At 41.9% G+C, this 27857-nt stretch overlaps 1 protein-coding gene across 4 annotated transcripts; it reads right to left on the bottom strand.

The window, feature by feature from the left end:
- Positions 1 to 118: 118 nt before the first annotated feature.
- Positions 119 to 27857, bottom strand: ZC3H14 (zinc finger CCCH-type containing 14). Of its 4 annotated transcripts, none has more exons than XM_061998265.1 (17): positions 27722 to 27857; positions 26827 to 26869; positions 23107 to 23221; positions 20037 to 20077; positions 19472 to 19667; positions 18537 to 18957; positions 16506 to 16666; positions 14710 to 14810; positions 13695 to 13850; positions 11137 to 11211; positions 10540 to 10696; positions 7015 to 7238; positions 4279 to 4399; positions 3657 to 3793; positions 1942 to 2036; positions 1013 to 1119; positions 119 to 455 (listed from the first exon to the last, which is right to left on the bottom strand). In XM_061998265.1, exons 1-17 carry the CDS (start codon positions 27755 to 27757, stop codon positions 449 to 451), a joined length of 2193 nt encoding a protein of 730 aa, XP_061854249.1. In that variant the 5' UTR covers positions 27758 to 27857; the 3' UTR covers positions 119 to 448. The 4 variants fall into 4 exon arrangements, with proteins under 4 accessions (XP_061854249.1, XP_061854252.1, XP_061854253.1 ...); XM_061998268.1 differs by having other exon boundaries at positions 120 to 455; positions 18783 to 18957; XM_061998269.1 differs by having other exon boundaries at positions 120 to 455; positions 18789 to 18957.

Raw genomic sequence — 27857 nt, 5'->3', positions numbered from 1 at the left:
GAGGGGGAGAGGGCCCAGTTGCTAGGTGCCAGGACAGCAGTTAAGCTACCAAAGCCAGCCTGAACACACCCCACTTCTCGTGTGAGCCACGCACAGGACAAGGCTTTCCAAAATATTCTGACAACACACAACACACCTGCTCTTAAGCAAGAACCTTTCCCCCAATAGAACATGAACTGTGCTTTGAGAGTTTTTAATGGAATTGAAAGTAAAACTTCTCTTACACAGACATTTTCTTCTTAGAGTGTAAAAAAAAATGTAAAATTGCTGAGACTTACAAACTTGGAAAATTAGAGACATTTCAAGTATGCAATCAACCTCATTTTATGAAAACAATGTATATTAAAAGCTCCAAATGCATGACTTTTTCTCCCATGCCCTGCCCTGGTCGTTCAGCTTCCTCGGTGCTGCTGTCCAAAGGAGGCAAAGGCCTGGCCCCGTGGTATCATCATTCACTGAGGGGAAAGAGGAAAACATGTAAGTAGCAATCCTCTCTAAAAATGATCTGAGAACTGATTTGCATCCTGCCCCTGTAACGATTTAGTTTGGCAGGTGAGGTAGGGAGGAGTAGAAAGCTCATGTGACCTGGCCTTTAAGATGGGTCAGTGACTGCAGCTTTGGGAAGTTTGCTCCCAGTTTCTCAAGTCATGGATGACAGGAAGGAGCTGTTCAGCCAGAAACACTCTTGAGAAACAGTTCAAACTTTTGTGTAAAAGACAGCTTTGACACAGATAAAACAAGAGTAGAAGACAGCTGATGCTGGGTTTTCAGTTTTATTCAAATAAAACAACATGTCCAGGTCAGGACGGCAGGGACTCTGCCCTGTCCTAGCTGCAGGGCAGGGTTTCAGTGTTGCATCACATCGGCTCATGCCAACTAAAACCAAACCCTACAGAGAACTGTTCATCACACACGCATTAGTCATGTCACCAATGGGAGTTTAACTCCCAGAAGTCACAAAATACACGCTAAACCTAACCATGAGAAACGTACCCAGGAGTCTGCGTCTCACCTGGTTTGAGTCCGAGTCCACTTCAAGGCGTGGCGCGGCGGTACCGCAATGGTCGGGTGGTAGAAGGTGCAGTCAGGCCTTGTGCACTGGGTGTTAAACCTGCAATGCTAACGCCCAGAGTGGCTCAGAGGAGCCTGCCCAGGATCACCCAGCTCCTGCCCACACCACCCCCCCCAGCACACCTGCCCCACGGGTATCTGAGCCACCCCCTCCCTGGCCTACTGCACTCACTGCAGCCCTGGTATGGAAGGAACTCCCTTTAGGAAAGCATTCATTAATTCAGGGTTAGATGTTCCACAACTGCCCTGACAGGCCTTTAAGGGTTCCAGAGTTCAATTTCAATCACTCTGTGCACAAACAGCAGCAGCACACCCAGAACTGAGGAAAGGCAGAGCAGCTCCTGCCCCTGTCTGGGCACTGTCCTGGGGGGCCACTGCCCATCAGCAGCGTCAGGGCGTGACTGCAGCGAGCACAGGAAGGGACACTCAGCCACAGAAGTAAACCAGCTGCAACCTCTTGCACTATTTCAGTGATGCTGATACTCTGCAGGATAACTCGGCAATCTTTAATGTTTTTGTACATTGCAGCACAGCTGAACTAAGAGTCAACAGTCTGAAATGTGTTCCTTGCATATAAGCAACAAGACATCCTCCTCCTCTGCCCGCAGCAGCCTGCCTGGGCAGGGCTGGGACGAGTGCAGGGGCTGCCTGCCTGTCTGAAACACTCCAGAAGCATCTGGCAGGAACGATTATTTAAAAATGTAACTTTCCAAATTCTTGAAGTCACTGTTGTTGCATTTTCTGTGGCTGAGCTACAGTTAAAGTGTGAAAAGAAAAAGCACAAAGTGTGAACTGCCAGTGACATTTCCTAACCCAAAGAAACATACTTCAACTATCTTTCTAGACAGGAAAGGAAGAGAGAATTCTTACTTTTGGGTGGTAAAACGGACATTCCATTTTCTTACAAGCAGGAAAAAACTTGCACAGCGGACTAGTAGAGGATATAGATGGTGTGGGCAGTGGTGCTAACAGGGGAAAAGAAAGGAACAGGAGATGAGCCTGGATCAGAATAAACTGCTTTTTTAGTATCATTCCACACAAACTTGAAAGTATCAATCCTCCTGCAGGACAACACAGTCTATAATATGCCAAAGTTCTGCAAGAAATATGGGAAGCATATCACATGATGCACTCTGTGGATCTCATCCTGGTGTGGAACAAGATCCTCAGGTAATCAGTAGGCTCAGTTCTTCACCATTTCAGGGCAGAAGGTACCATGGGCCTGACAACGCTTCCAACACATTGAAGCAGAGCCATTCAGATGTTTGATTGTGAGAACAGCAACACCTGCTGGAGCTTAAGCTGACCACACTGAAGGGCACAGGCACAGAGTGGTATAGGGGAAAGGGACCTGGGGGTCCTGGTGGGCAGCAGGATGAGCATGAACCAGCAATGTGCCCTTGTGGCCAAGAAGGCCAATGGCATCCTGGGGTGTATTACAAGGGCTGTGGGCAGTAGTTCGAGAGAGGTTCTCCCCCAGCTCTGCTCTGCCCTCATGAGACCACATCTGGAATATTGGGTCCAGTTCAGGGCCCCTCAGCTCAAGGACAGGAGCTGCTGGAGAGAGTTCAGCACAGGCCAACCAAGATGATGGAGTGGCACATGTCCCTTATGGTGAAAGGCTGAGGGAGCTGGGGCTCTTCAGCTTGGAGGAGACTGAGGAGTGATCTCATTAATGTTTACAAATATGTAAAGGGTGACTGTCAGGAGGATGGAGCCAGGCTGTTCTCTGTGATGTCCAATGATAGGACAAGGGACAATGTATATAAGCTGGAACATAAGAGGTTCCAAAAAACCACAAGGAAAAATTTCTTCACTGTGATGGTGAGGGAGCACTGGCACAGGCTGCCCAGATGGGTTGCGGATTCTCCTTCTCTGGAGACATTCAAAACCCACCTGGACAAGTTCGTGGGTGACCTACTCTAGGTGGTCCTGCTCTGGCAGGGGGGTTGGACTAGATGATCTTTTGAGATGATCTCTTCCAACCCTAAAGATTCTGTGGTTCTGTGAAATGGCTCAGAAGAAAAGCACATAGTACTCTGCCTTCTGGTAATGCAACGAAACTGCATCCTACTGTGACTAAGGACAAAACCACTTCCAGCTGGGACAAATCCCAGCTTCAGGGGAGCAGAGGCACTCTTTCTATCTTAGCACTGTTCAACAGCTCAGGAATACCAACCTGTAATCCAAACACAGCTATTGCCTTCACTGGGTAACATCCCTGAAAGTCATCTCATCGCTACATCAAGTTACCTACAGGGTCCTTACAGGAAAAACCTGTTCATACAAAGGCAAAAACCCCTGTTTTGTTTTCCGTTTGTGTCACAAGCTCTTGGTACAATATGCATCCGATTTAACAAATAAATTTGAGTAAAACTGCTGTGCTGGCTAATCCCTCCAGCAGCATGGACTGCCTGCACAGGTCATTGCCTTGGCCTCACAGAAGGCTCTTGCGCAAGAGCGTCGTGAGACTTTTCTGATAACAGTTTTTACTGTTTAATTATTCACTCAGCATTAAGAGTTGAAAGAAAATTCAGCCAAATCAAGCAAAATCATTTAAAAGTCAGAAAACAAAAGGTGCTCACCTGGTTTGGGAGTTGGATGGGGGCTTCGTCGACTGGCGTGAGTGTAAGGACAGTCTGGCTTGGTGCACTTTGCATCATATTTACAGTTTGGATGGATGAACAAGCACTTGTCGGCAAACTTGCAGTTAGGAAAAACTCTGAGGGCAAAGAGATTGAGCCATAAGCCCATACCCAGAGCAAAATCCCCAAGCAACTGTTGCACAGGAAAGCCAGAAGGCCACAGAAAAGCAGAACTGCATCAGGACCTGCAGACACATGGCGGCTGCTCCAGCACAGGGCAGGTGGGCAGAGGTGCAGCTGCGACACTGCCTGCTCTCTGAAGGGAAAGTGCTATTTCCAACTTAGTTATGTCAGATCTTAAACCAAATTTCAAGTGTCTGAGTAATTGAAGGTCCCCAATCCAGTAATGTTCATCTCAAAACAGAAGTGATTCTTCTGGACTGTTGCTGCTTGTGGAAGAGAAAGCAAAAGGTCCAGCACACACTTGACAGCCTTGGCTTTCAAACAAAGGAATGATGTAATGGTACCCCAACATAGGCAAAAATAATGACTAACACAGAAAGGAAATTTGTAGCACCAAATACATGTAACAGGTCAGGTGGATGAGCTTTGCACTACTCACTTGCAAGGCAGCGTGGGGTGGTGGTACACACACTCATCTCCGTTTTTACAGGCAGGCCAGTACTTGCAGCGCTCCAGCACCTTCTCCTGTTTTTGCAGCACGTTTAACTGCTCCATATCCACTGGGAAGGAAAGATAAAAGGAAAAAAACCCCAAGCTGGGAACTTTATGATTCTATATGCAATGTGGAGCACCCAATACAGTGTAACTGACATCCACAGTATTTCCTCGTCTCCCTCTCCTTTTGACTCAGTATCTTGATAAGCCACAATTAACCACAAAATGTGGTGACAGTAAAAATTCCTGTACAAACATATTGCCTGGTGAGAACTTGCAAAACCAGAAAGTGAAAGAAGTTATAATATTGGACTGACAGCTGCCTTTTGGTCATAGAAGATCAAACTTGCACTGTTTACAAGCAAAATAAATTGATTTTCTTCAGAAATCCAAACTGAAAGTCAAATAGACCAGACCTTGATCAGACAAGACAAAGATTCTTTAACTGAACCTTAGCTATGACTGTTCTGCTGAGCCACGTGTTATTTCCTTTCTCCAAGATATTTTTAGCTCTAGAAAATTATTCCAGGAGATGAAAAATGTTTGTTTACGGTGATGAGATGTGATTTTTTAGCAGGGGGGGACTCACACTGAACAGGAACCACTTTCATGTCATTTCCTTGGACAGACGCCACTTCCACTTCAGTCCCCTGAACCCAGACCCCAATCCAAAAATCATTTCAGACATTCCATACCCCCATAGGTTCAGTGCCTTCACTACTCCTACGGGAACCTGGGACTGTTGATTTTCACCTATTTAACATTATTTCTAAACCCTCATTCTGTTTTCAGGCAATGAAGCACAGCTTTCAATGTTGTCTTATTTTCCCAAATCTGCCTAAACCTTTGCCTTTCCAAAGCTTGCCAGGATTGCTGGACTCACCTCTCTAACCCCACTAGTGACACCCTTGCTCCAGCTTCATTCTGCCCTCAGCCTCATTTCTGCCTTCTTATGCCCCAAAGCCAGGGACAGGGATCCTACCCTAAACCCACACTGCTGTACTGGGCACGTCCACGCTGACCCTGTGCCAATGACAGTTGCCCCGTGTCACGCCTGGCTAACATGGCCAATTAACATCCTGAACACAGATAGGCCTGAAATGCTCTCCTGTACCAGCGAGCTCTGATAAGGAGCATGAAAGAGGCTATATGAGTAAAAGCACAACTGTGCAAAGGTAGTACTCTAATGTACTTCACCATACTAGTAAATATGTGCCAACAGATACATAACACTCCTTTCTTCTTTAAGGCTGCCCAATCCACATTAGTACTTCTGCAGCCAGTGGGACTGGGAAGACATGGACTTGAAAGATCTCTTGCTTCTGCCCTCTGATTCTCTCATAATTGCCTTACACATTTACAGCTGGATCCGTGACATTTAAGTTCTCTGTACAGCATGAAATACTATATTTAGTTCAGAAAACTTGGATGCATTGCTACTATTGAAAATAAAAGTCTTTTCTTAGAATCATAGAACAGTAGGGTTGGAAGGGACCCTTTAGAGATCATCTAGTCCAACCCCCTTGCTAAAGGTCAAGTCACACTGGAATGTGTCCAGGCAGGTTTTGAAAACTTCCCTAGAAGGAGCCTCCACACCCTCTCTGGGCAGCCTGTGCCAGGGCTCCCTCATCTGAACAGTGAAATAGTTTTTTCTTATGTTTAAGCAGAACTTTTTGTGTTCCGGCTTCATCTCCTTACTCATTACCCCTTCTCCTGTCGCTAGATACAACAGAAAAAAGTGCTGCCCCAACCTCCTGACACCCACCATTTAGATATTTGTAAATATTAATGAGATCTCCCCTCAGTCTCTTTTTCTCCAGACTAAACAGCTCCAGTTCCCACAGCCTTTCCTCGTAAGGATGATGCTTCAGTCCCCTGATCATCTTGGTGGCCGTGCACTGGCCTCTCTCCAGCAGTTCCCTGTCTTTCTTGAGCTGGGGAGCCCAGAACTGGACACAGGACTCCACATGAGGCCTCACCAGGGCAGAGTAGAGGGAGCAGAACCTCCCTTGACTTGTTGGCCACACTCTTCTTGATGCATCCCAGAACGTCATTGGCCTTCTCAGCCACAAGGGCACATTGCTGGCTCATGGTTAGTTTATTATCAACCAGGAACTTAAAGCAAATTTTCAATCAACCTATGGCAAAACAATATCCTCTGAATTTTTCATCACCATTTCAGCCCATTTCAGCATTCTAAACCGTTCAAAAATAGACTTCAGCAAACAATTTCCCACATTAGTCAAAGAGTATCCTGAATAGATCATGTTAAAATAATATAAGACTAAAATCTGCTTTTTCTAGCAACCTATCTCTACAGTATACTTTTATACTTAAAAGGCCCCTTTTGATATCACAAATCTGGACAGAAATATTAAGATTAATAGCAAATTGTGTATTTTTTAAAATTCAAAGTGTGACAAACCATTCATCACAAAACCACAACATTTCATCTCCCATACCGGAGATCTGCCTCTGTGCCTTATTGCTCTAGTTTATCAAGATAAAGACTTCTAAAGGTACAGCTTCCCTGAACTACCTCGTTTCATTTTCCTGAAGAATGTTCTAATTTGAAGTACAGATACCATCACTCTGATTTCTTAAGACTGACAGAGCTAAGGGCTCTATGCACAGTCACACCACCACAGTGAGGTCAGGTCCCACCGGGAAGCACACTTACCATCACAGCTCTCCAGCTGCCTGGTCACAATCTGCATCTGCTGTGCTCGGAGGCCTTTTAATCCTTTGCTGGGACACATATTTTGGGCACCTGGCTTTAATCCTTCTGTTATACAAATATCTTCCTCTTCTTGATCAGAAAGGTATCCTGGTGGACTGGGAACACCATCCAGTGTCACGATGAACTTGGGACTAGCAGGCTTCTCTGGCTGGGCAAGTTGGTCTCTATCAAACAAAGACATGTAGTAAAAATTTTCTGACTCCAGAGTTTTGAGTAAAAGTGAGATGAACTAGTAGCCAAGAATAGTGCAAGTTAATCTAGGAAGAGCCACACAGTAACAAACTTTCTTTTAATGCTACTAATAATATAATCCAATAACAGTTTGCCCTCCAGCCTCCCTGAAGCACTAGTAAGAAATACAGCTTGAAGTGGCATACGGCAGAGAATCTGGCAGGTACGTGTCATTCTGCTCAACAGATCTGAAAGCTCACTTACAGAGTTAAATAAAGCAAAGTGATTCATCTTTTGAGGAACTTACTCGTTTGAGACAACAAGAGCAAGGCTAAACACCATTCTTGGAATCACAAACCTTTTAACACACAAAACAGGTGCCTCCTCAAAAATACTGAACAGGGCATTATGAAACAGTGGGTGTAACGATTTTTAGAGTGAGGAAGAGAGAATCAAAATACTGACACTAAGAACTTTCATGCTCAGCCTGACAGAAACATCAGTCTAGCCCAGCACCCTGTACCTGACAGTAGTCAATGTGCATAAAAGAGGGAGTATAAAAAACAGAGGATGGACATATTTTCTCCAATCTTCCACTGTCTTACTCATTTCACCCCAGGGATTTCCTGAATGGTGTGTGATTCCAAATATTTGGAAACCCACTATAGTGTTCTTGTCTTTGACAAACAGTGGTGATCTGTGAAGTTAGGCTAAAACCAATTATAGTGTAGAATGCTTTTAAGATAAACAACACACTAAAGCCACCACAAGCCAGAACTTTCAAGCTCAAACAGTCAGAAATTGACCTATCCACATGCAAAATTCACCACTCTCCTGTAGCACAGTCAGTTTTCAACTGTGACACTGCAAGGTCATCCTTTTGGGTTGGTTTATTCATTGTTGGTTTTATTTTTAATTAACATAGGCTGTTTAAAGTCACTCATGAAAAAAAACCCATTATCAGTTTCTCAACCACAGCAGCCCACAGGATAAAGCATATCACATTGTACAAAGTAGTTTTTCACTCTGACAGACAAGAGACGAAGCTCTTTGGTAGCAGGAACTATCAAGGACTTTAACAAGTTTGGAAAATTACCATGCACTAGCCCTTGTTCCCCTGGGGAAATGAAAACACATTCACAATACATCATTTGAAGCTGCCATGAACTTTAAACTTCTCTGAGCAAGGAGCCTGAAATCACTTGTCCCACGTGTCACTTAACTCTTTGTTAGATTTGGGTACTAGGCCACCTGCATGCAGAATGTGCTGGTCTCCCTTCAGCACTGGGAGCTCAGGATTCACCACACTCTATACTGCGGTGAAAGAGATTTCTTAGGAAATGTCATCTTGGAGTGAAACAGGTATGAAACTAAAGGCAATTTAAGCAAGTCACGTTCAAGTAATAACTTAAAACTAAGTAAAACTAAGATTTCAGAAATCAGAACAGCTATGACAAAAAAACCCAGTACTTTTCAGTTCTTCTTCCTTCTTTCTGAAAAACCAAAGACATGAATCAAGCTACAGTTGACCCTGGGAATTAATTTCTTTTAGAAGGGGTTCTTGGAGGCTTTTTGCCTCTGTTATTTTTCCTCTGCTTTTTAGTCCATTTTCCACAATACTACAGATCCTAACTGGAATGACAAAGCACAACCACAGCTGAATCATAGAATCACTGAATGGTAAGGGTTGGAAGGGACCTCTAGGGATCATCTGGTCCAGTCCCCTGCTCAAGCAGGTTCCCCTCAACCAGGTCACACAGGAACGTGTCCTGGTGGGTTTGAAAATCTCCAGAGAAGGAGAGTCCACAACCTCTTTGAGCAGCCTGTGCCAGGGCTCCCTCACCTGAACAAGATGTTTAAGTGGAACTTCTTGTGTTCCAGCTTTTTTCCATTACCCCTTGTCCTGTCACTGGAAAAAAAAAAAGTGCCACCCTATTCTTTTGACATACCCCTTTAAAATACTTGTAAGTATTTAAAAGGAGGGACCTCGTAAGTATTCATGAGAACCCTCCTCAGTCTCCTCTTCTCCAGTCTGAACAGACCCAATTCCTGCAGCCTCTCCTCATAAAGAAGATGCTCCAGTCCTCTGATCATCTTGATGGCCTGTGCTGGACGCTTGTCAGAAGTTCCCTTTCCCTCTTGCTGTCCACCAGCACTCCCAGGTCTCTGCAGAGCTGCTCTCCAGCAGGTCAGTCCCCAGCCTGTACTCGTGCATGGGGCTGTTCCTTCCCAGACACAGGACTCTGCACTCGTCCTTGTTGAACCTCATGAGGTTCCTCTCTGCCCAACTCTCCAGCCAATTGAGATCCTGCTGAATGGCAGCACAGCCTCTGGGGAATCAGCCAGTCCTCCCCGTTTGATGTCATCAGGAAACTTGCTGAGGGTACACTCTGTCCCCTCATCCAGGTTGTTGATGCAGATGTTGAACAAGACTGGCCCCAGAATCAATCCCTGAGGAACTCCACTGGCCATAGGCCTCCAACTCGATTCTATGCCATTGATCACCACCCTCTGGGGCTCTGTCATTCAGCCAGCTCTCAATCCACCTCACTGTCCACTCATCCAAGCCACACTGTCTGAGCTTTCTGATGAGGATGTTATGGGAGACAGTGTCAAAAGCCTTGCTGAAGTCAAGGTAGATGACATCTACTGCTCTCCCCTCATCTAGTCAGCCAGTTATGCACTCATAGAAGGCTGTCAGGGTGGTCAAACAGGATTTCTTCTTGGTGAATCCATGTTGACTCCCCCTGATAACCACCCTTTGTGTTTAGGTATGACATCCAGGATGAGCTGTTCAATCACCTTTCCAGGGATGGAGGTGAGGCTGACTGGCCTGTAGTTTCCTGCATCCTCTTTCTGGCCTTTTTGTAGACAGGAGTGACATTGGCCTTTCTCCAGTCTTCAGGCAGCTCACCTGTGCTTCATGATTGTTCAAACATGATGGAGAGTGGCTTAGCAATAACAGCCAGCTCCCTCAGCACTCATGGCTGCATTCAAGGTCCCTTCCAGCCCTTCAGATCCTGTGATTCTGTGATTTATGGGTGTTAAGCCTGCCCAAGAGTTCTCTAACTCCATCCTCATCCACCAAGGGAAGGTCTCCCATTCTCCAGACTATTGTACAGCACTATCCCAAGGGCCAGTTTTAGCAGCGAAGACTGAAGCAAAGAAGGCATTCAGCAGCTCTGCCTTCTCGGCATCCTCTGTCACCAAGGCACCCCCCCCATTCAGTGATTCCATCTAAGATACAAACAAGTACTCTCACTACTAACAGCCCTAAAAGAAAGAACTCGTTACCGTGTCTGTATTAGACGTCCTGAGAGTATCCGGATTGCCTCTGTAGCCCTCTTCCCCAGTTGCTGATTCTGTGGAATTATTTCCTCAGATAACTTGGGCTTCTTCAGGATAAATGACCTGGTATCCGTGTGGACCATAGATTCTGCATCATAGTAATCTGAATTGGGAGAAAAATTACATACAAAAGAGAAAAATCAGGCTGTAGCTGTACTCTTAATGTACAGTAATATTTTCGTATATGAATTTACCTGGCCAATAAGCTGATTTTATCTTTGTTTGATTTCTTACTAGTAGCTTCCAGAAAAGATTTTTACTTCCTGGCTAGTCCCACAGCAATAGATCAACAGGAGCCACAGGCCTTATGAAGCCAGATTAGGAAACTTTTTTACTGGAATGGCTGTGCTGAAACAGCACTGAAGGGAGTCCACGCATCCCCAAAGTCTCTCAGGCTATGAACACCTAATAACATAACACTTTTATTCCTTAGATATATAGAAACTAGAAAATACTACAAATCAATATAATTAATGGAAGGCATGTTTTAACAGTCATTGATCAGCAGTGTTCAATTTGAAAATAAAAGATCACAAGGCGAACCTTGAGTCACTTGCAAGGTATCTTCAACCACAGGATCAATCTGGAGCCGAGTCGAGAGCTCCTTTTGTTCAGCTCCTAAAAAAAACCCCAGTAATTAGAAGCATGTTTATTTTACTGCAGCCAAAATGAAACTATAGGTTAAAGACCTGAAGCATACCATTCTAATCCCACTGATTTAAGAAATGCCCACAACAAAAACCCAAAGAAAAAACTCCACATTTCTATTAAAAAAAGGGTATTTTCCTTGTTATGAACCCCTTTCTCATTGTTTCAGAAACAGTTTTCTCCAGCTAGATGGTGTGTCAAAATCTAAACACTGGAAAACTTTAGACTTTCCTACAACCACTGCTCAGTACAAACTGGGTCTGTGAGTACAACAGCTTACAAAGGACAAATTCTTCCTCCCCATTTGTTGGAGTATTGACTATTCACAGAGCACAGACAGAGGGAAGCAGCTAACTCCAAGGGACTACTTTATGGTCTTCTTAAGAGGTGAAAAGAATCAGTCTAACACTGTTCTGTGTTTGACTTAAGGTTTGAAAAAAATTTAGTTTGCTTTCTGCAGGTTTCCTAACCTAATTGTCATTTCCATGGCAATGGCAGAAGAGCAAAACTATTTAGCATCTTTTCTGTTCAAAGACTGATAAAGCTTCTTATATACTTTGGAGATACAATTTCAACTATTTTATATTAGCAGAAAGATTCCAAATTGTCATGGTTTAGCAAAGAGCAGCTTTTGCCTGGTAACAGGGGGAGCGGGATGCAGTAAAGACCCGGTAAAGTTTTTGGACTCTTCCCTGGCTCCTGGGTTCAGACCCACCTCTGGCCTGGCTGGGCCAGTCTGGTGTCTCTGCCATCACTATTTAGGGATGGGAATTTGAAGTGCTTGGCAGGAGGTGTAAGAGTGATACAAGATGGAGGTGACCATGTGGACCCCACAGTCAGAGAAGGAGGAGCACCAGACCAGAGACCCCTCTGCAAGCCACGGTGAGAATGCAGCTGTACTCCTGCAACCCATGCAGGGCAATGGCAGGACTGAGAGCCACCAGCAGCTCCAGGTGAGTGAGCCAGGACGGGTGGGGGACTGTGTGGGGAGATGGCCACGGCGCAGGCCATGTTGGAGAGCCTGCACGCCGCAGAGCAGCCCCACACGAGAGGCAGAGAGGAGCTGCAGCCTTTGGCATAAATGCACATCAGAGCGGCCCGTGCAGGGCTGCCGTGCGTGTGAGGTACCCCACGGACCTGCAGGGAGAACTGGTGTGGAGCCCACCTGTCCTGAGGAGGGACAAATGGCAGAAGTGATCAGGAACAGACTGGCTGAAACCCCCACTGCCTGCCCCCCTGAGCCGTTTGGGGGAGAGGAGGTAAAAACACTGGGATCAGGGCTCTGAGCCCAGGAAGAGGGGAGGGGTGGGGAGAAGGTGGTCTTAAAGGGCTGGTCTGACTGTTCATTGTTGTACCACTCTGTGTTGTTTTGTGTTGGTTATGTTTTTTGGGGTTTATGGTTATGCTTTAGTTACTATTACATTAAATTATTTTCTGTTTTCTTCCCCAAGCTGAGTAGCCTGGTCTGTTTTGTCCTGGACCTTAAGTGGCAATTAAGCTCTCCCTGTCCTTTGGCAATCCTCAGGTCTTTAGTACTTGAGGCTAATCGTGGTCTTTTGTTCCCTGATGGGCCTAAACCAGGACACAAATACATTTATATGAGCAGTAAGAGACTGAAGAAATTTTTTTTCCAGTAACAAATGCTGACCATTCCGTAACAAAGACCTTGAGCTGATGTAACAAAGACCTTAAACTCAATTTTCTTCAACAATCTAAATATCTAAATATTTAGCAAGAATAAAGAACTTCTTACAGAACTGTTTCTCCATCACCTTACATCTACAATTCCTTGTAACTTACACAGACACACACATTTTTCTTTGTAAGACAATCATGCTGAAAAGATACTTTGATTGCCTTTGAATGCTACGCCATTTTCCTTCAGGAGTCGGATAACACAAGTAAAAACGAAGCCTACTGTTCACACAGTTATCCTGGAATCAGCTGTCCTGTAACAGCAAATTTAGTACTCTGATATTTACACAAGAAAATTAAAACGTTGCAACTATTTATGTAGTAACAACATGTCAAAAAGAATCTTCCAATGCTTCACATGCTGCACTTATTCCAAATTTAGAGAATCTTAACTTCCTCACATAAGCTTCACGACAGAATTACCTCTACAAGACATTGATGGAAAAAATGCAAAGGATGGGGAAAAGAGAGGTTATCCCAGCATAAATGGATACATCTGCTTATGCAAAATGACTCTCCAGTGATATGCCACACCAACCTTTACTCGCTAGTGAATTCCTCTGAGGTTATCTGTGCCTGTGTGTGTATACATATATATCTATCTCACAGCCCTGCATTGGAAAGCTTCCTGGTTTTCAGGGCATTTTTACATGCAACTTTTGATGCTGACTTAAAAACTAAAACCATATTTTCTCTGCTCAGCCTGTTGTAAAACAACATTCCTTGGTACAATTTTTTAAAGAATATTATGAGATTACCTTGAACTACTTCAACTGTCTGCTCCTTTGGCTCTTCTGCTTGCAGCTGGGAACTCAGAGCAGGCAGTCTGTTTTGCACGTGGATTACTTCTAACTGAGATTCTTCTGGGCTAATGCGAGTTCTTGGTGCAACTGGAACAGTCTGCTTCTGTGGAACTTCATTTAAAGAAATAATGGTAAAGCACTTGCATAGAACCCAATCACACAACAATACTATTTTTACATGTGCTGTTAAAGTAACTCTAATACAATCGCTCTATATCCCATGCACAGATGTCTCCTCCAAGTCAAGAGCCTTTGAACACAGAAAACACCCATATCTCATGCCTCCAGATCAGCACCTGTGCAACCCTGAAAATACAAGTAACTACAATAATACAGGCAAGGAGTTCTCAATGAACATTTTATAAATATCATAATGCAGAAAGATCTGTTTCTTGCAGTTAGTTTGCAGATTTTTGAGAGACAGCAGGCTGGAGATTTTGGATAGCTTTCAGCCCTGCTCCAGATGGCATAAAAGTCACGGTTTGGGTAGTTTAGTGAATGCATCTTCCCTGGCAACATGCAATGCTTCCTGCTGACAACACTGGCTTCATTAACACCCAATGAAATGAAAGCACACAAAGTAACAGCAGAATTTGCCCTCCTTCAGCAGAAGTCTCTCCTAGCTAGGAGCACTGGCTGCCTACACACAGGCAACTGCTCAGCTGCTTTGTCAACTGCAACTCAAAACCTAAAACCACTAAACTAAAACTGCAGCCTCACTGTTTAAAGACAATATAGGCTGATACAACAACTTGTATGTTACTTGTTATTTTTCACATCACACATATCCAGTGCATTTAGCTTTTTTTTTTTTTGCTGTTTGCCTTTTTTCTTCTTCCCTCTCAGAAAGGAGGAGAGTGCAGAAAGCAAAAAAAAAAAAAGATGCCCAAATAGCTCAAACAACCCGCTAATTCTGAACACTTTCTCCTTGGACACTATCAACTTCAGAATACTTCATCATGCTCATTACCATTGGAATAATTGGTGGTTTTCGTAACTGATTCCTGTGCTTCAGAGATTGCTTTCAGTATTAAATTCTTATTGGCCTGTTTTGAAGGTGGCAACGAAGGTCTATGGGAGAGAAAAATGATAATTAATTGTACATGAATTACAACAGCAACTGTATCCATGTTAAACACAGCTATTTCATCAGGTTGACAGAGTTATGCAAAATACTGATAGAAATCATAATCTAAAATCACTTTTTCTTTATTTTTTCAGCTTGTTAATATATCCTCTGAGTGGATGAGATCCACAAAATGCTCTCAAAAATGGGAGTTCAGAGGTGATTTCACTTCTCAGCTTAAGTTGCTGAAAACCCATGCTGCATCTGAGAAGCACAAACTGCCATTCACTTTCTCTCATCTCTGCCCTTCATTTGCCTGTTGCTACATTTCTGTTGGCACTAGTAATTATGCAGCTGCCCCAGGGAGTAAGATCCAGATGAAAATAGACTATCAAAAACATATTAGTTGTAAAAAAAACCAACCAAACCTGATTACCCTTGAATATCAACAATAAAAAAGTTTAAATCAGACAAATGTACTGTGGTGTTGAAGAGAAATTGTTTCTTTTTCAATTATAATTTTTTTAATCAATAATTTCATTTTTAATTAAAATATATCTACTTTTAAAAGTTTACAAAAACTTCTGTGCATCTTGCAGCTACTTTTACATACAGATTACAATAATGTACAACTCTTCTCCAAGGTGGTCTGAAACCACAAAGACCTGACAATTCTGTTCCCTCATTCATACATATTATCAAATATCAAATGTATTTGTTCTCAATACAGCTCTGAAAAAGAAGTCTGTAAATTCAGTAAAGCTTATTAGCTTAAAACAAATCTTATACAAGCTAGTACTGTAGATCAGTAAAACTACTTCTTCCCTAGTTTCAATGTTCTTCCTCTTATTGTTGAAAACAGATACAAACCAGTGATGTACTTTAACTGAAGACATTCAGACAGAATTAAGGAGCAGAAAACAAGGGAAAATCTTTCAAGTCTTTAGAAAAGCTAAAACCACCTAAAGAACAACTGATGTTTGAGAACTACTCCCAACATAAAAGCAAAACAATGGAACTCGTTAAATATTAATATTTAATTAATATTAATATCTCATTAATATTTACAGGTATCTAAATGGTGGATGTCAGGAGGTTGGGGCATCACGTTTTTGTATTTTATCTATTAACAGAACAAGGGGTAATGGGATGAACCTGGAACACAAAAAGTTCCACTTAAACATAAGGAAAAGCTATTTTACTGTTCAGGTGAGGGAGCCCTGGCACAGGCTGCCAGGGGCGTTGTGGAGTCTCCTTCTCTGGAGATTTTCAAAACCGCCTGGACACGTTCCTGTGTGACCTGATCTAGGTCGATCTGCTTCGGCAGAGGGGTTGGACCAGATGATCTCTAAAGGTCCCTTCCAAGCCCTACCATTCTATGATTCTATGATTATGTTACCGTATCAAATACCTTGTCTGAAACATGCCAACATTAATGTTCTTTTGCCAGTAAACTTTGCCCAAACAGTGTAAAATTTCAAACTCCATTGCAACTTATGCACAGTAATAAAAACAAGTTCTAAAATCAGAGGAGAAAGGGTGGTATAAGCAGGCATCTCACCCACAGAGTTGTGAGACAGTACAAGAAATACTGAATTTTGTCTGTCAGTTTTCAAAAGCACAAACCATCTTCCGCAACTTCCAAACTCAAAATGCTGTTCATGAAATGCATTCTCGCAGCCACACAGAATCTTATGTACCTTCTTTCCGGCTTTGCAGGTACAGAGACACTGCTGGAGATGCTTCCTGTTCGCAATCCGTAGTCTTCCTCCTCCTCTTCATCCTCCCCATCATTACAGAACTTTTTTACTCTGACCACTGAGCTTACAACAGGCAATCGTCTCTTCCTGGAGCTTTCTTCCTACAACCAACAGAGCAGACAGAACAATTCATGTAGCACAAAACACGTATTAATAAGTCAGCAAAGAACATATTGCAATTCTGCCTAGTGCCAGAAGATGGAGAACTTCCATTCAAGTTGCACGAGTATCTGCAGAAACAAGTGACAGCACTAGAGAAGATGAAAATCAGACACATTTACACAAAAACATCTCATTAAAAATGTAACTGTAAATAACATTTAGAAAAGGAGAAATAAAAAGCCTGAAGTACAGGCAATTTATCCAACATCTACAGAAAAAGCAGGGTTTTCCACAGAAACTCGTGGAAAAGACCCTTCAAGATGCAGTTGTTCAATGTCTGACACAGAAAAGTGAAATCAGTATGAATTAATTTCTTCTCTGTGTCAACTCTAAGTTCAGGTTAGTGTAAGGATTAATTTCTAGGAAGCTGACATACTCCAAAGGACACTAACAGCTGTGCAGAGCCAGGATGGTCCAATTTAGGCATTGCAAGGTCCCCATTCTGACACAGGCCCTCACCACCACCACTGAGCACGTAGTGACAGATTTAAATACTAGGCTGGGTGAAAGCATAGGAGAAAGCAAACGTCAGTAATTCCTGTAGGAACCATCATTCAGCATTGAACTACACAGGGGTGCAATGAGGCATCTGGATGACAGGTTTGCACACAGGACCCTTTAAATGATCCTGTATCCTCCAAGGAGAAAGAAACAGCGTAATAAATGGACCTGGACTATGCTCATACAGAAGACTCATACAGTAAAATACCCAATACCTAAAGAAATGGCTTTTTTAAATGTTCTCAAAACACAGTAACTTCTCTAAGAATACAGCAAAGGTCCACAGTTCTAAGAAATGCTCCTGCAATAAGCCACTCATGGACATTATTCATGAAATAGCAATAGAAGAAAATTATTCCAAGACCTTTTTCTAACATTTTCAAGGAGAGGCAACTGTCATTCCTCAGTGACTTAGGTACAGCCTTAAATCACCAGTGACTTATGTACAGCCTTAAACAAACCACTATATTGTCCTTCTCACTTTTTCACCTTAAAAAACAAAGACATCAGCATGTATCTTTAAGGCACTCTAGATTTCCAAATAAAATATGTTGTCCTTTATACAGAACTAAGTGCTAGCAAAGACAGAACTATATAAGCAGTAACAGATGCACTTGGAATACAGGGTATGTATCATTCCTCCTTTGTAACATTAGCAGCCATAGCAACCTTCATCCCTCTCACAAAGGGTTCTTAACTGATTCATGTGGTTAGTCTTAAAACTATCAGCTAGGACTATCACCCTGCCTGGCTTAGTCTGGCCTCCAAAGTACATAGGGCAGCAATCACCTTTTAGTTTGTCCTTGTACAACAGTCATGCCAAGGAATTCTTCAATGCCAAGTTTCTAAACAATATAATAATAATAATCCCAATAAGGAACATAACCAGGCTTACAGACTAACATAAATCTAGCACAGGTATGAAGAAACACCATTCTAAAAATACTGATTGACAGAACTGTGTAAAGCTGGAGATTCACCCAGCACTTACAGAAGATCATGCTGTCCCATCAAAACTATTATTTCTGATTCATCTTGTGAATCATAATGTGCTGCCCATTGGTCCAACTCAACGTGGTATCAATGTGTACAAGCTAATTAACTCTCAGATGCAGCAGCCTGGCAGCTGCTGATGTTAAACTAAGCAATCTTTTCTTATCCACGGACCCAAAGAATAAAATCCCAAACCTCCTGCTATCGATCACAGGTGGCCTTCAGTTTCTCTAAGGTTGAGATTTTACTGGAAATGTACATAGTATTTTAAGTTCCCAGCAAGTGCAAAGTAGTGCAAGTTTAGATTATACTAACCTCACTGCCTACTTTATCAGCACTAAGTTTGGAGGTGGGTCTGTAACTTTCTGCTAAGCTGACAAATGCTCCTGGATTGCTCAGCTGGCCTGTTTCCAAAGACCTGCAGCTTTGTGTGTCTAACTGCCAGTTCCCCTGTAAGTTGCCCTGTTGTGACAATCTGTGCACATGTATATTGCCATCAGCACTCCTGCTAGCTGGTGGTCGGTAGATTTCAGCGGAAGGACGAGAAGAACCATAAGTTACAGTTACTATGGGTTTCTTCCGTGACAAAGGGTTCTCCTGCACGAAGTTTAGGTCTTCATCAATTAGGTCATCTGGTTCAGGTTTAATGTCAATCACAGCTTCTGAAGGTGACAATTCCCTCAAAGGCTTGACTGCAGATGTTAAGCGGGATGCAGGACCATCTTCACAAGACTGCCTGATGAAATAAGAAACGGCCAACTATTAACTATTCTGCAAACAGGAGTTTTGGAAATTAAGGACTATCTTTTAAACAAAGCCAGCGGGGGAAGAATCAGGCACGTTCTACTGCTTATACAAATCTAACACGCTGACCACTGTTTTTACTTTGATTAATCTAAGATCATCTGTTGCTTAAAGAAATGGAAATTCTTTCCTGATATAATGGTTTTTATGCCATGAATTGTAGCAACATTTTACTGTTCAATACTGTTCAACACTCAAAACTACCTGTGCTCTTCAGAATGGCTATTGCGGTCACACAACTAATGTTACACAGAATCACAGAATCTTAAGGGTTGAAAGGGACCTTGAAAGATCATCTAGTCCAACCACCCTGCCAGAGCAGGACCACCTAGAGTAGGTCACACACGAACTCATCCAGGCGAGTTTTGAATGTCCTCAGAGGAGACTCAACAACCCACTGGGCAGTCTGTTCCAGTGCTCTACATGTAAGGAACCAGAAGCTTTACCGTGAAGCAGCATTCCTTTGCTCCTGTGAGCTAGTTGAAACTCTGGAGTCGTTTCTTTCAGTCCGAGTGCTGGAAACTGCAAGAGGTGGCAAGGTCTCCTCACACTTCCTCTCATCACTCACACATGAACTGCTTTTGCTGGAAGGAACGTTGCTCTCAAAGATACTGGATTCTGAAGATTTTACACTAGTTGGTTCTGTGGAGACAGGTACTTTTCATTTTTAAATCAAAGCACAGTAATACAGGTTTTGCAGTAAACATATTTCAGAAACTGCAAACAAGACATTGTTCTACACTGAAAACACAGCAAGCTGAAAGATGTTTCTGTTGAACACATCATCAAGAAATGCACAGAAATAAACTTTGGACTCAGAAATAAATTCATATCAAAATACGAAGTAACTTCCTAAAAAGTAAGGATCCAAAAGACATGCTCTCCAAACAAAACAAAAATTAAAATTAATTAAAAAATGAAAATTAACAAACCTGTCAGCTAACGTCTTTCTTGAAACCCATTAGACGTGGAACACTACACAGAAAAGATAAAATTAATTTCCTTACTTACCAGTAGTCACAGATCGCAGCTTATCCAAAACACCATGGAGCCTGAAACAGAAAAGGGACAGGAAAAGAAGCAATAGGAAAAAAAGGTCAAAAAGAACTTTAACTTATATTCAGAGTCACAGAACCTCAGATTCTTAAGGGTTGGAAGGGACCTTGAAAGACCATCTAGTCCAACCCCAATAACGATCTTTCAGAAACCAACTGCCTTTTCTCCCCTATAACAAGCATCACATTTATCTAAGACATCACTTTCCATCAACTGACGTAAGTTGTACTTCAAAAGAGAGGCTCTAAGTATCTTGCCTCCATTGAGTCTTCATGTATGCAGATAGAGTACTGATTGCATACTACTGACATTCAGTTGGTTGACACAAGTAAACCTAGTACTTTCCATTCTTTCACTACAATCAACTACCTTCAACAGGAGGGATTCAAAAAAATCTAAGGGAGAAGCCTAAGTATAGCTGAAAATTTTACTTCATATCTTTAATTATGCAGCAGAGTTAAAAGTAATTCTAAATACAAACCTACACAATATACATTTAACTGCACTTAACATACTCGGGATTCTCCTAGCACACTTTGTATATTATCAACAATACTTTCAGACACGTTGATGTGCAAAAACCTTTCAGCAAGGTACCAAATTTGCCATCTGCCTGTGAAAAAGGCACCAAGCTAAAGCAATACAGAAAAGAAAAAGGCTGTAAAATAGTAAAGCTGCTCAAATATAAACATACATTACAGTGGGAACGAAGAAAAAAATCCCAACACTTAAATATGTCCTAATTGGAATTCAAACCTGATGATGGGCAGCTCCATAATTTAGACAATTAGAAAAGAGTTAAGAAACAAAAGCATACTGAAAATTGGGAAAAGTAAGACTGCATACGAGTATAAGGAAGGCTTATGCTCACTTCCTTGTGAGTTTTCACTAGATCACTCTTAAAAGTTGTGAACTGAGCTCTGCTGACTCATATTGGCTTTCACACTGACCTCTGGATAACTGTGACCTGACACTTGGTTCAGAGTAAGAAGTGTTGGCCAACCTGTAGGATTGCCAGGACTGTCACAGAATTGCTGTGAAACTTTTGACAGATGACCCCAAATTACCCGCCACAAAGATAAATCAAGGAAGGTAGACCTTGTTGAGTATTGGATTTAGCTAGGGTCCCAGTGTTCAAGAATGCAAACATTCTGGGCTGTCTGTGGAGGAAATAAAACCACGTAAAACTCCCAAATGTAACATCATTTAATGTTTCTTCCAGCAGTCCTCTTAAAGCTTAGTGCATAGGTTTCATCTTGGTTTCATCATTCTTTCAAGAAATACTTGCTTCATGATCTGATAAAGCACTCTGATGTTGAATTTGTATTAATAAGCAAAAATGGATACTGAATTGAGATGAAAAGACTCGTTATATTTGGAATTTAAGTAGGTGTCAAAACCAGCAGGAGGTGTAATATCTACATATAATTGATACTCAGTTCTAAACATATGTAAAAAAGATAATCTTGATTTCTTTTCCCTGATGAAATTTGCTTTCTCTCTTTATTATTTTTTCAATAAAGTTTTAGTTTCAGAATCAATCCGTTTCATAAAATTGCTCTTTGCTAACTATTATGTTATTTCTTACTGTATATCAGGATTCAGTCCAAATCCCAGTACTGCTGTTACTCTCATCAACTTGTAAACCTCACTAATTTGTCTGACTAATTCTGACTCTGACTCCAACTACTCTGAGAAAGACAACTGCCTGACTTACTGAAACAGTGAAACCCTGAAGTTTTGCCTAGGCAGACTGCAAGAGGGAATAAAGGACATAAATGCCTATGTACTTTTAAAAAAAGAGGTGTGTGCTTCATTGCACTCCTTTCTTGTATTTTTGACAAATGCTGGGAAAAAAATTGAAAACTCAAAGAGCAAACTCACATTATGTCCATAAAAGTAACATTGTCATATGGAAATCCATCAGTTTAAATCACATGATTCTATGATTAATACAGTGAATTGGAATAGCTGGAATTATTTTTCCACTTTTTGCCAATGTTTATGGTTTCATAACATGCACAACCTCTAAAATGTTCCTCTCTGCTATTTAAATGTAAAAGCTCCTAACCAAATAAAGAGGAACTTGACTAACCACAGAGAAGAAATATTGGAAATGAATGTACCCAGTTAGTATGAAAATTTCAAGGGAAGCAAATTAAAAAAGCAGAAAAAAGTAGTATGCCTCTAATCTATAGAAAACAAATTAACATTCCATAAAACTATGTTAGATTAGAAACTCAGAAATAAGATTAACTTGAAAAAATACACAACTCTGAAAACAAGAAAAATCTCTGGAGTGAAATATCTGTTTGGATACTTCGAAATATGGAGTTAATTACAGGTTTATACTGTAAGCCACATACAGTAATGGAAAATGCATGAGAAATATAATGGCTGTCATGCAGCATAGCATAAACCAATCCCCTCTCAAGATTAAAGAGTTCATCTGCTGCTAATTTGTTCTGCTCATAATAATTCATGAGTTCTACTGTTGTTTTGCAGAGCTGGGTGGTGGTAGTAAACAAACATCCTGAGAGGTGGGAAAACCTAGGCATTTGGTGCTAAGCCTTGTTAAAGACTGGATACAGAATTAGATCCACTGCTCATCTGTCCTCATATAGTAATTCCCATGCACGACAGCAATCTGAAGCACTGTTAGCATAAAAGCATCTAACTGCAGTGAATAACACTCTCATGCTCACTGTGGCTTTTGCAGGAATAATTTATTTTAGCCAACATATGGCCTTCACTTACTTGAGCATTTCACACTTCACTTGAAAAACTGAACTTATGAGCAAATAAAGAATATAAGTCTTTCAGTCCGTTGTCACTTAATTATCACTGCAACAGCCTAACTGTTGGCAGACAAAGGTGATTTACCTATCAGACTTGCAAAGTAAAAGCTTTGATTAATGTAAATTACAAAATAGGAAGATAAGAAACTCTTAAATTCTAAGGTTTCACTTCTAGAAAGCAGTCCTGATTATTGATAAGAAGTGTGACAAGTAGCTTATGAACATACCAGACAGTAAATCTGACAGTATTGTTTCCAAGGAAAAGGGAAAGGTCTTCTGTCATCTGTTCTTGACTCTTCTTATTAGCCACCATAACCATAATATAATCAGGGAGCTCTTCATCTAATAGAAAGAGAAATATGTTGGTTTAAAGTATAATAAATTATAAAAGACATAGTAAACATCCTTAAACACGTAACCAGCTTTTTTTTTTTTCCAGTTTTACTACAAAGACTCTGCAGGCAGAGGAAAAGTCAGCAAATCAACAAGACTTCCATTGCTTCTAAAGTTCAATACAAGTTTCAGCTATGAGTGAGGAATAAAAGATCAACAACTCCACGAGAGCGTAAGCTGAAGATAAGATCAAAGTATTTAAAAAGAGAATAAATCAAATACAAAAGGGACAAGATAAAAGAAAGCCTCTCACTCTGTTGCCTATATCCTCGTCCTTGAACACTAACAACCATCTACAATTTTCGCCATTTAAAATATTACTAAATATAACACCTTATCCTTGTCAAATTTCCTTTCATTACAAAGAGATACAGAGTATCCCTTTCTGCCGGGTGCATTGAACAAATCAAAACTATTACATTTGCCATCTAAAAAAAAACCCAACCCTGCAACCCCAAGAGTCTGAGTCTCTAACTCCCTAATATATGCAACTTAACAAGAAATCCCTTCCCTTGCTGGACTGCTACACAAGGGATGTCTACTCATCAAATGGATAGGAAAGTGCTCAGAATATGACATTACTACATTAAATGTTTGGGGAAGTTGGTGTTTGGTTTTTTCTTTGGCCTAGCTCTCATCTACTCTGAAGGACTGGATGTGCATTTTTTGCTTGAGGGCATTACATATGCTTCTTGAGTCCATAATTCAGTTTAGTTTAATCAAGCACTTCATGGTCTCCAATACCACTCCATGACATGAACATAAAAACATTTAAGTGAAGACAGTCAGGAAATCCACTTCAAAGTGTGAATATGAACTAAGGCACTAATACAGATGCACACATTCCCTCAAGTCTGCACACAACATTAAAAAGATCTAAAAAATTTAAAATCTTCAATATAAATCAATATACAAATCAAAGGACTTGCCTTTCTTCTACACTTCTCTATGTACCCTGTAAATAATTTATCTGTACCTTAGACCAGAATTAACATTCATACATTGCACCCGCACTGCCCTGTCGTTACTCAAGTGTTCCAACGTGACACATTCCTGGCTTCAACTCTAACTTTTTGGTTTGTTGTGTTGTTTTGGTTTTTTTAAAATGTAAACTGCAATTTGCACAAGATGGGTGGATACTCAGATCTAGAAATTAGGAATTCATTTTATTTTTTGGCCAAACTACCTTTAGACCTGATCATCTCCTCAGGTCATTTAACATACAATAAAGTAAGAAAACATACACCTATATATTTATATAACATAAATAGGTAGTCCAGGTCAAAATACAAATTAGTGGAATTACCTACAACAACACAACAGAAGAAGGAAAGAGAGAAAGAAAACTGCTCCTCTCAGTGACTGAATTGGCTTACACCAACTTATATGGTATGCAAACCTACAGGCTTCTGAAAATTTTGATGGCTGATGAATATTTAACTATATTTTGTGTTACAGACATGAATTTTTCCTTAGTAAGTTCTACATAACAAATAAGTTTTTTAGAATACTTTTCAAAAGAACTAGCAGATTTGGAAAGAAAAAAAAGCACGGTACTTGTTCATAGTAACCAGAAGGAGGAAGAATTGATTTTTACCAGTCACCTACAGTAGAAATAGAGACTTTTTGAAAAAAAATTACTTGAAACGCTGTCCAAAATACTCAAGAAAAGAAACCTGGAAAATGACAGAAATTTGGAAACAATGGTTTAAAACAAAAAAAGATGCCAAGGGAAGTCAGGCTTGGTGATAACATTCAGAAGCTGACTAACAAGAAAGGGCAGACATTGTATGATGATCTTGGGAACTGCCTTCAGGAATACAGGAAACAGAAATAAAAGAAAAACAGAGAAAAAATAGCCAGCCATGGTTGGGATCAAGGATTACTAATATTCTACCAGCATTGTGATACCATGGAATGGTAGAGGTTGGAAGAGACATTTAGATATCATCCAGTCCAATCCCCCCAGCCAAGGCAGGTCCACCTTGATCAGGTCACAGAGGAATGCGTCCAGATGGGTTTTGAAGACCTCCAGGAAGGAGACTCCACACCCTCCCTGGGCAGCCTGTGCCAGGGCTTCCTCACCTCAACAGTGAAATAGTTTTTCCTTATGTTTAAATGTATTGTGTTCCAGCTTCTTCCCATTATCCCTTGTCCTGTTGCTAGATACAATAGGAAAAAGCGATGCTCCAACCTCCTGATATCCACCATTTAGATATCTGTAAATATTAATGAGATCCCCCCCTCAGTCTTCTCCAGACTACACAGCCCCAGTTCCCGCAGTCTTTCCTCATAAGGAAGACATTAGAGATAAGAGATTTTGGTGGGTTTTTTTTTTTAGAAATGCAGGAAAAAGCAAGCAAAGAATCCAGGACTGTGAAATTGAAACCTGGAATGATCACAAAAACCCAAAACTGAGTTACTGAAAAAGACAACTTTTGAAATGGTGAAAAAAAAGACAATCTTGCAATGAAAAAAATCTAAACACGGCCCCTTGCACCTGCTGCTTCAGAATGCCAGCTCACTGGTAACTTTCTTCTACGGAGTCAATATTTTGATTCCATAAATACAAGGACCTTTTTAAATAGCAAATACGATTTATTCAAGATTAAACTGCAAACTTTGAACTTAGTCCTGCAGTCATGGGATCTATGAGCTATGCTCACAATTCCTCTTCTTCATCTGAAATCCAGGAAGTATTACAGATGACAACAGGGCAGCTGCAGGACTGGGGGATTCTGCTTCCAACGGAACACTGCGTTATCTTACTAACATCTGTAAAACACAGTGGCTCTTAAGTGCAATATCCATTGAATCCTGGATTCAGGGGAAAAAAAAACCCCAAACATCACAGACATTCACACTGCTCATATCTGTCTCCTGACAATTCAAAATAAAACATCAACTTGCCTCTAAGATTCAGTTACATGTTTCATCAACATTAGCTTAATATAGCTCTTAGTTTTCCCCTTAACAGTCAAGCTCTTGTATTTTGCAGATTTGTGACACGGCCTTTCCACCTCCTACAACAGTCTGTCTATCTCTGTCTTACAATAATATCCTTTTTCCCAATTTTGACAAATACCTCACCCTAAATTTAAAGGGCTATTGAAACAACACCTAAGAAAGACTGACTCCACCTCAGAGTGGTCACAGGTAACTGCTGCTATATTTGCAAGGATGTTGCTCTGTATGTTTCTACTTACGCATCAAAGAAATGTACTTAAACATTCACAGATACATCAGTCTTTGTTTTTCCTTCAAATCCCTTGCCATCCTTTCTCCTTGAAATGAAAGACTGTCATCTTAGTTATTTCCTTTTAGTTCTTCACAAATCCCTGTCCATGTACTGCCTCCTCTAATGCTAAGACTATACATATTGTGTGAAGTATTTTCTTTCATACTAGTCTAGTACTTCAGATAATTCATGCCTAAGGCTTTCCCATACAGTAGCACAAGTAATAATAAGTAAATATGCTGTTGCATTAACTTGCTGCTTGTTCCCTATCAACAATGAACCTAAAGAAGATTGCTAAACACATGATAAAACTTACCAACGTAAGCCCCCAGCTCCTGCAACTTTCCTTTTATAGCACCCTAAAAAAATAATGAAATAGCATTTAAGGGATGGAGTAACAAAGTATTTCTAACTGCAACATGGTGGGAGGCTTAGCAAAGTTTTTCTTGTTAACTGTTCTCCACTACTCATGATAAAAAGGTTGTGACAGTGAGGGACTGGCAGTAGAATAGTTGCGAACTGCCAGGAATCTCACACTCTCTACCACATTCTCTATATACAAGTTCCTGCTGCTACCAAACAACCTCTGAGTCCCTGCTGTCCCTTTTTTAAGCAGTGACCATCCGGGCTACTGAAACCTATGGTCCAAAGAAAAAGAATCCTGGACAGTTTGATAAAAGATCGTTCCCGGCTCACCAAGTAAAAACAAAAACAAACGCCAGGATTTTCGAACTGTAATTGCGGAGCGGTAGCAGCTGACAAGACCTGACAGTAACGGAGGCTTACACCAGAACCCCCGGCAACGGCTGCTCGCTCTGCCAGTCTCCGGCTCCGGGCCTGCGCCGCTGCAGGGCGCACACTCCAGCTCTGGAGGCGAGCGGTGACAGCTGCCCTCTGGGCTACGGCAGGGTCCCGGCTCCGCTTCCCAAAACAGAGACTCTCCTGCCCGTGCCCCTCCCCGGCGAGCCCCGGGAACGAAAGCCGCCCACCCACGTGTGCTCCCCATAACCCCGGTCCGGCTGCGGATTCGCTCGGGTGCTTCCTTCCGCCAGGGGAAGGGGTGGGAGGTGCAGCGCCCCCGCCACCTCCGCGGCTGAGGGGAGGCCGGAGCGAGCCCGGCGCCTCAGCCATCGGCCGGGCCTGCCCCTCGCAAGCGGGGTCAGGCCCTTGCCGCGGATGGAGAGGGAGCGACCCGGCTGCTTCTTTCTCACCCGGATCTTGCGGCTGATCTCGGTGCCGATCTCCATGCTCGCGCCGCCGCGGTCTCTTCCCGCCGTGCCGTTCCGTGCCCCCTCCCCTCCCGCCGCGGCCTCCCGGCTCCGCTCCCGCCGTCAGCCGCGCCGGCCC

The sequence above is a fragment of the Colius striatus genome, chromosome 6, assembly GCF_028858725.1.
Source record: "Colius striatus isolate bColStr4 chromosome 6, bColStr4.1.hap1, whole genome shotgun sequence".
NCBI lineage: Eukaryota > Metazoa > Chordata > Aves > Coliiformes > Coliidae > Colius > Colius striatus.
Note: the sequence above shows the minus strand (reverse complement) of the source record. Positions and strands in the feature narration are given on the sequence as shown.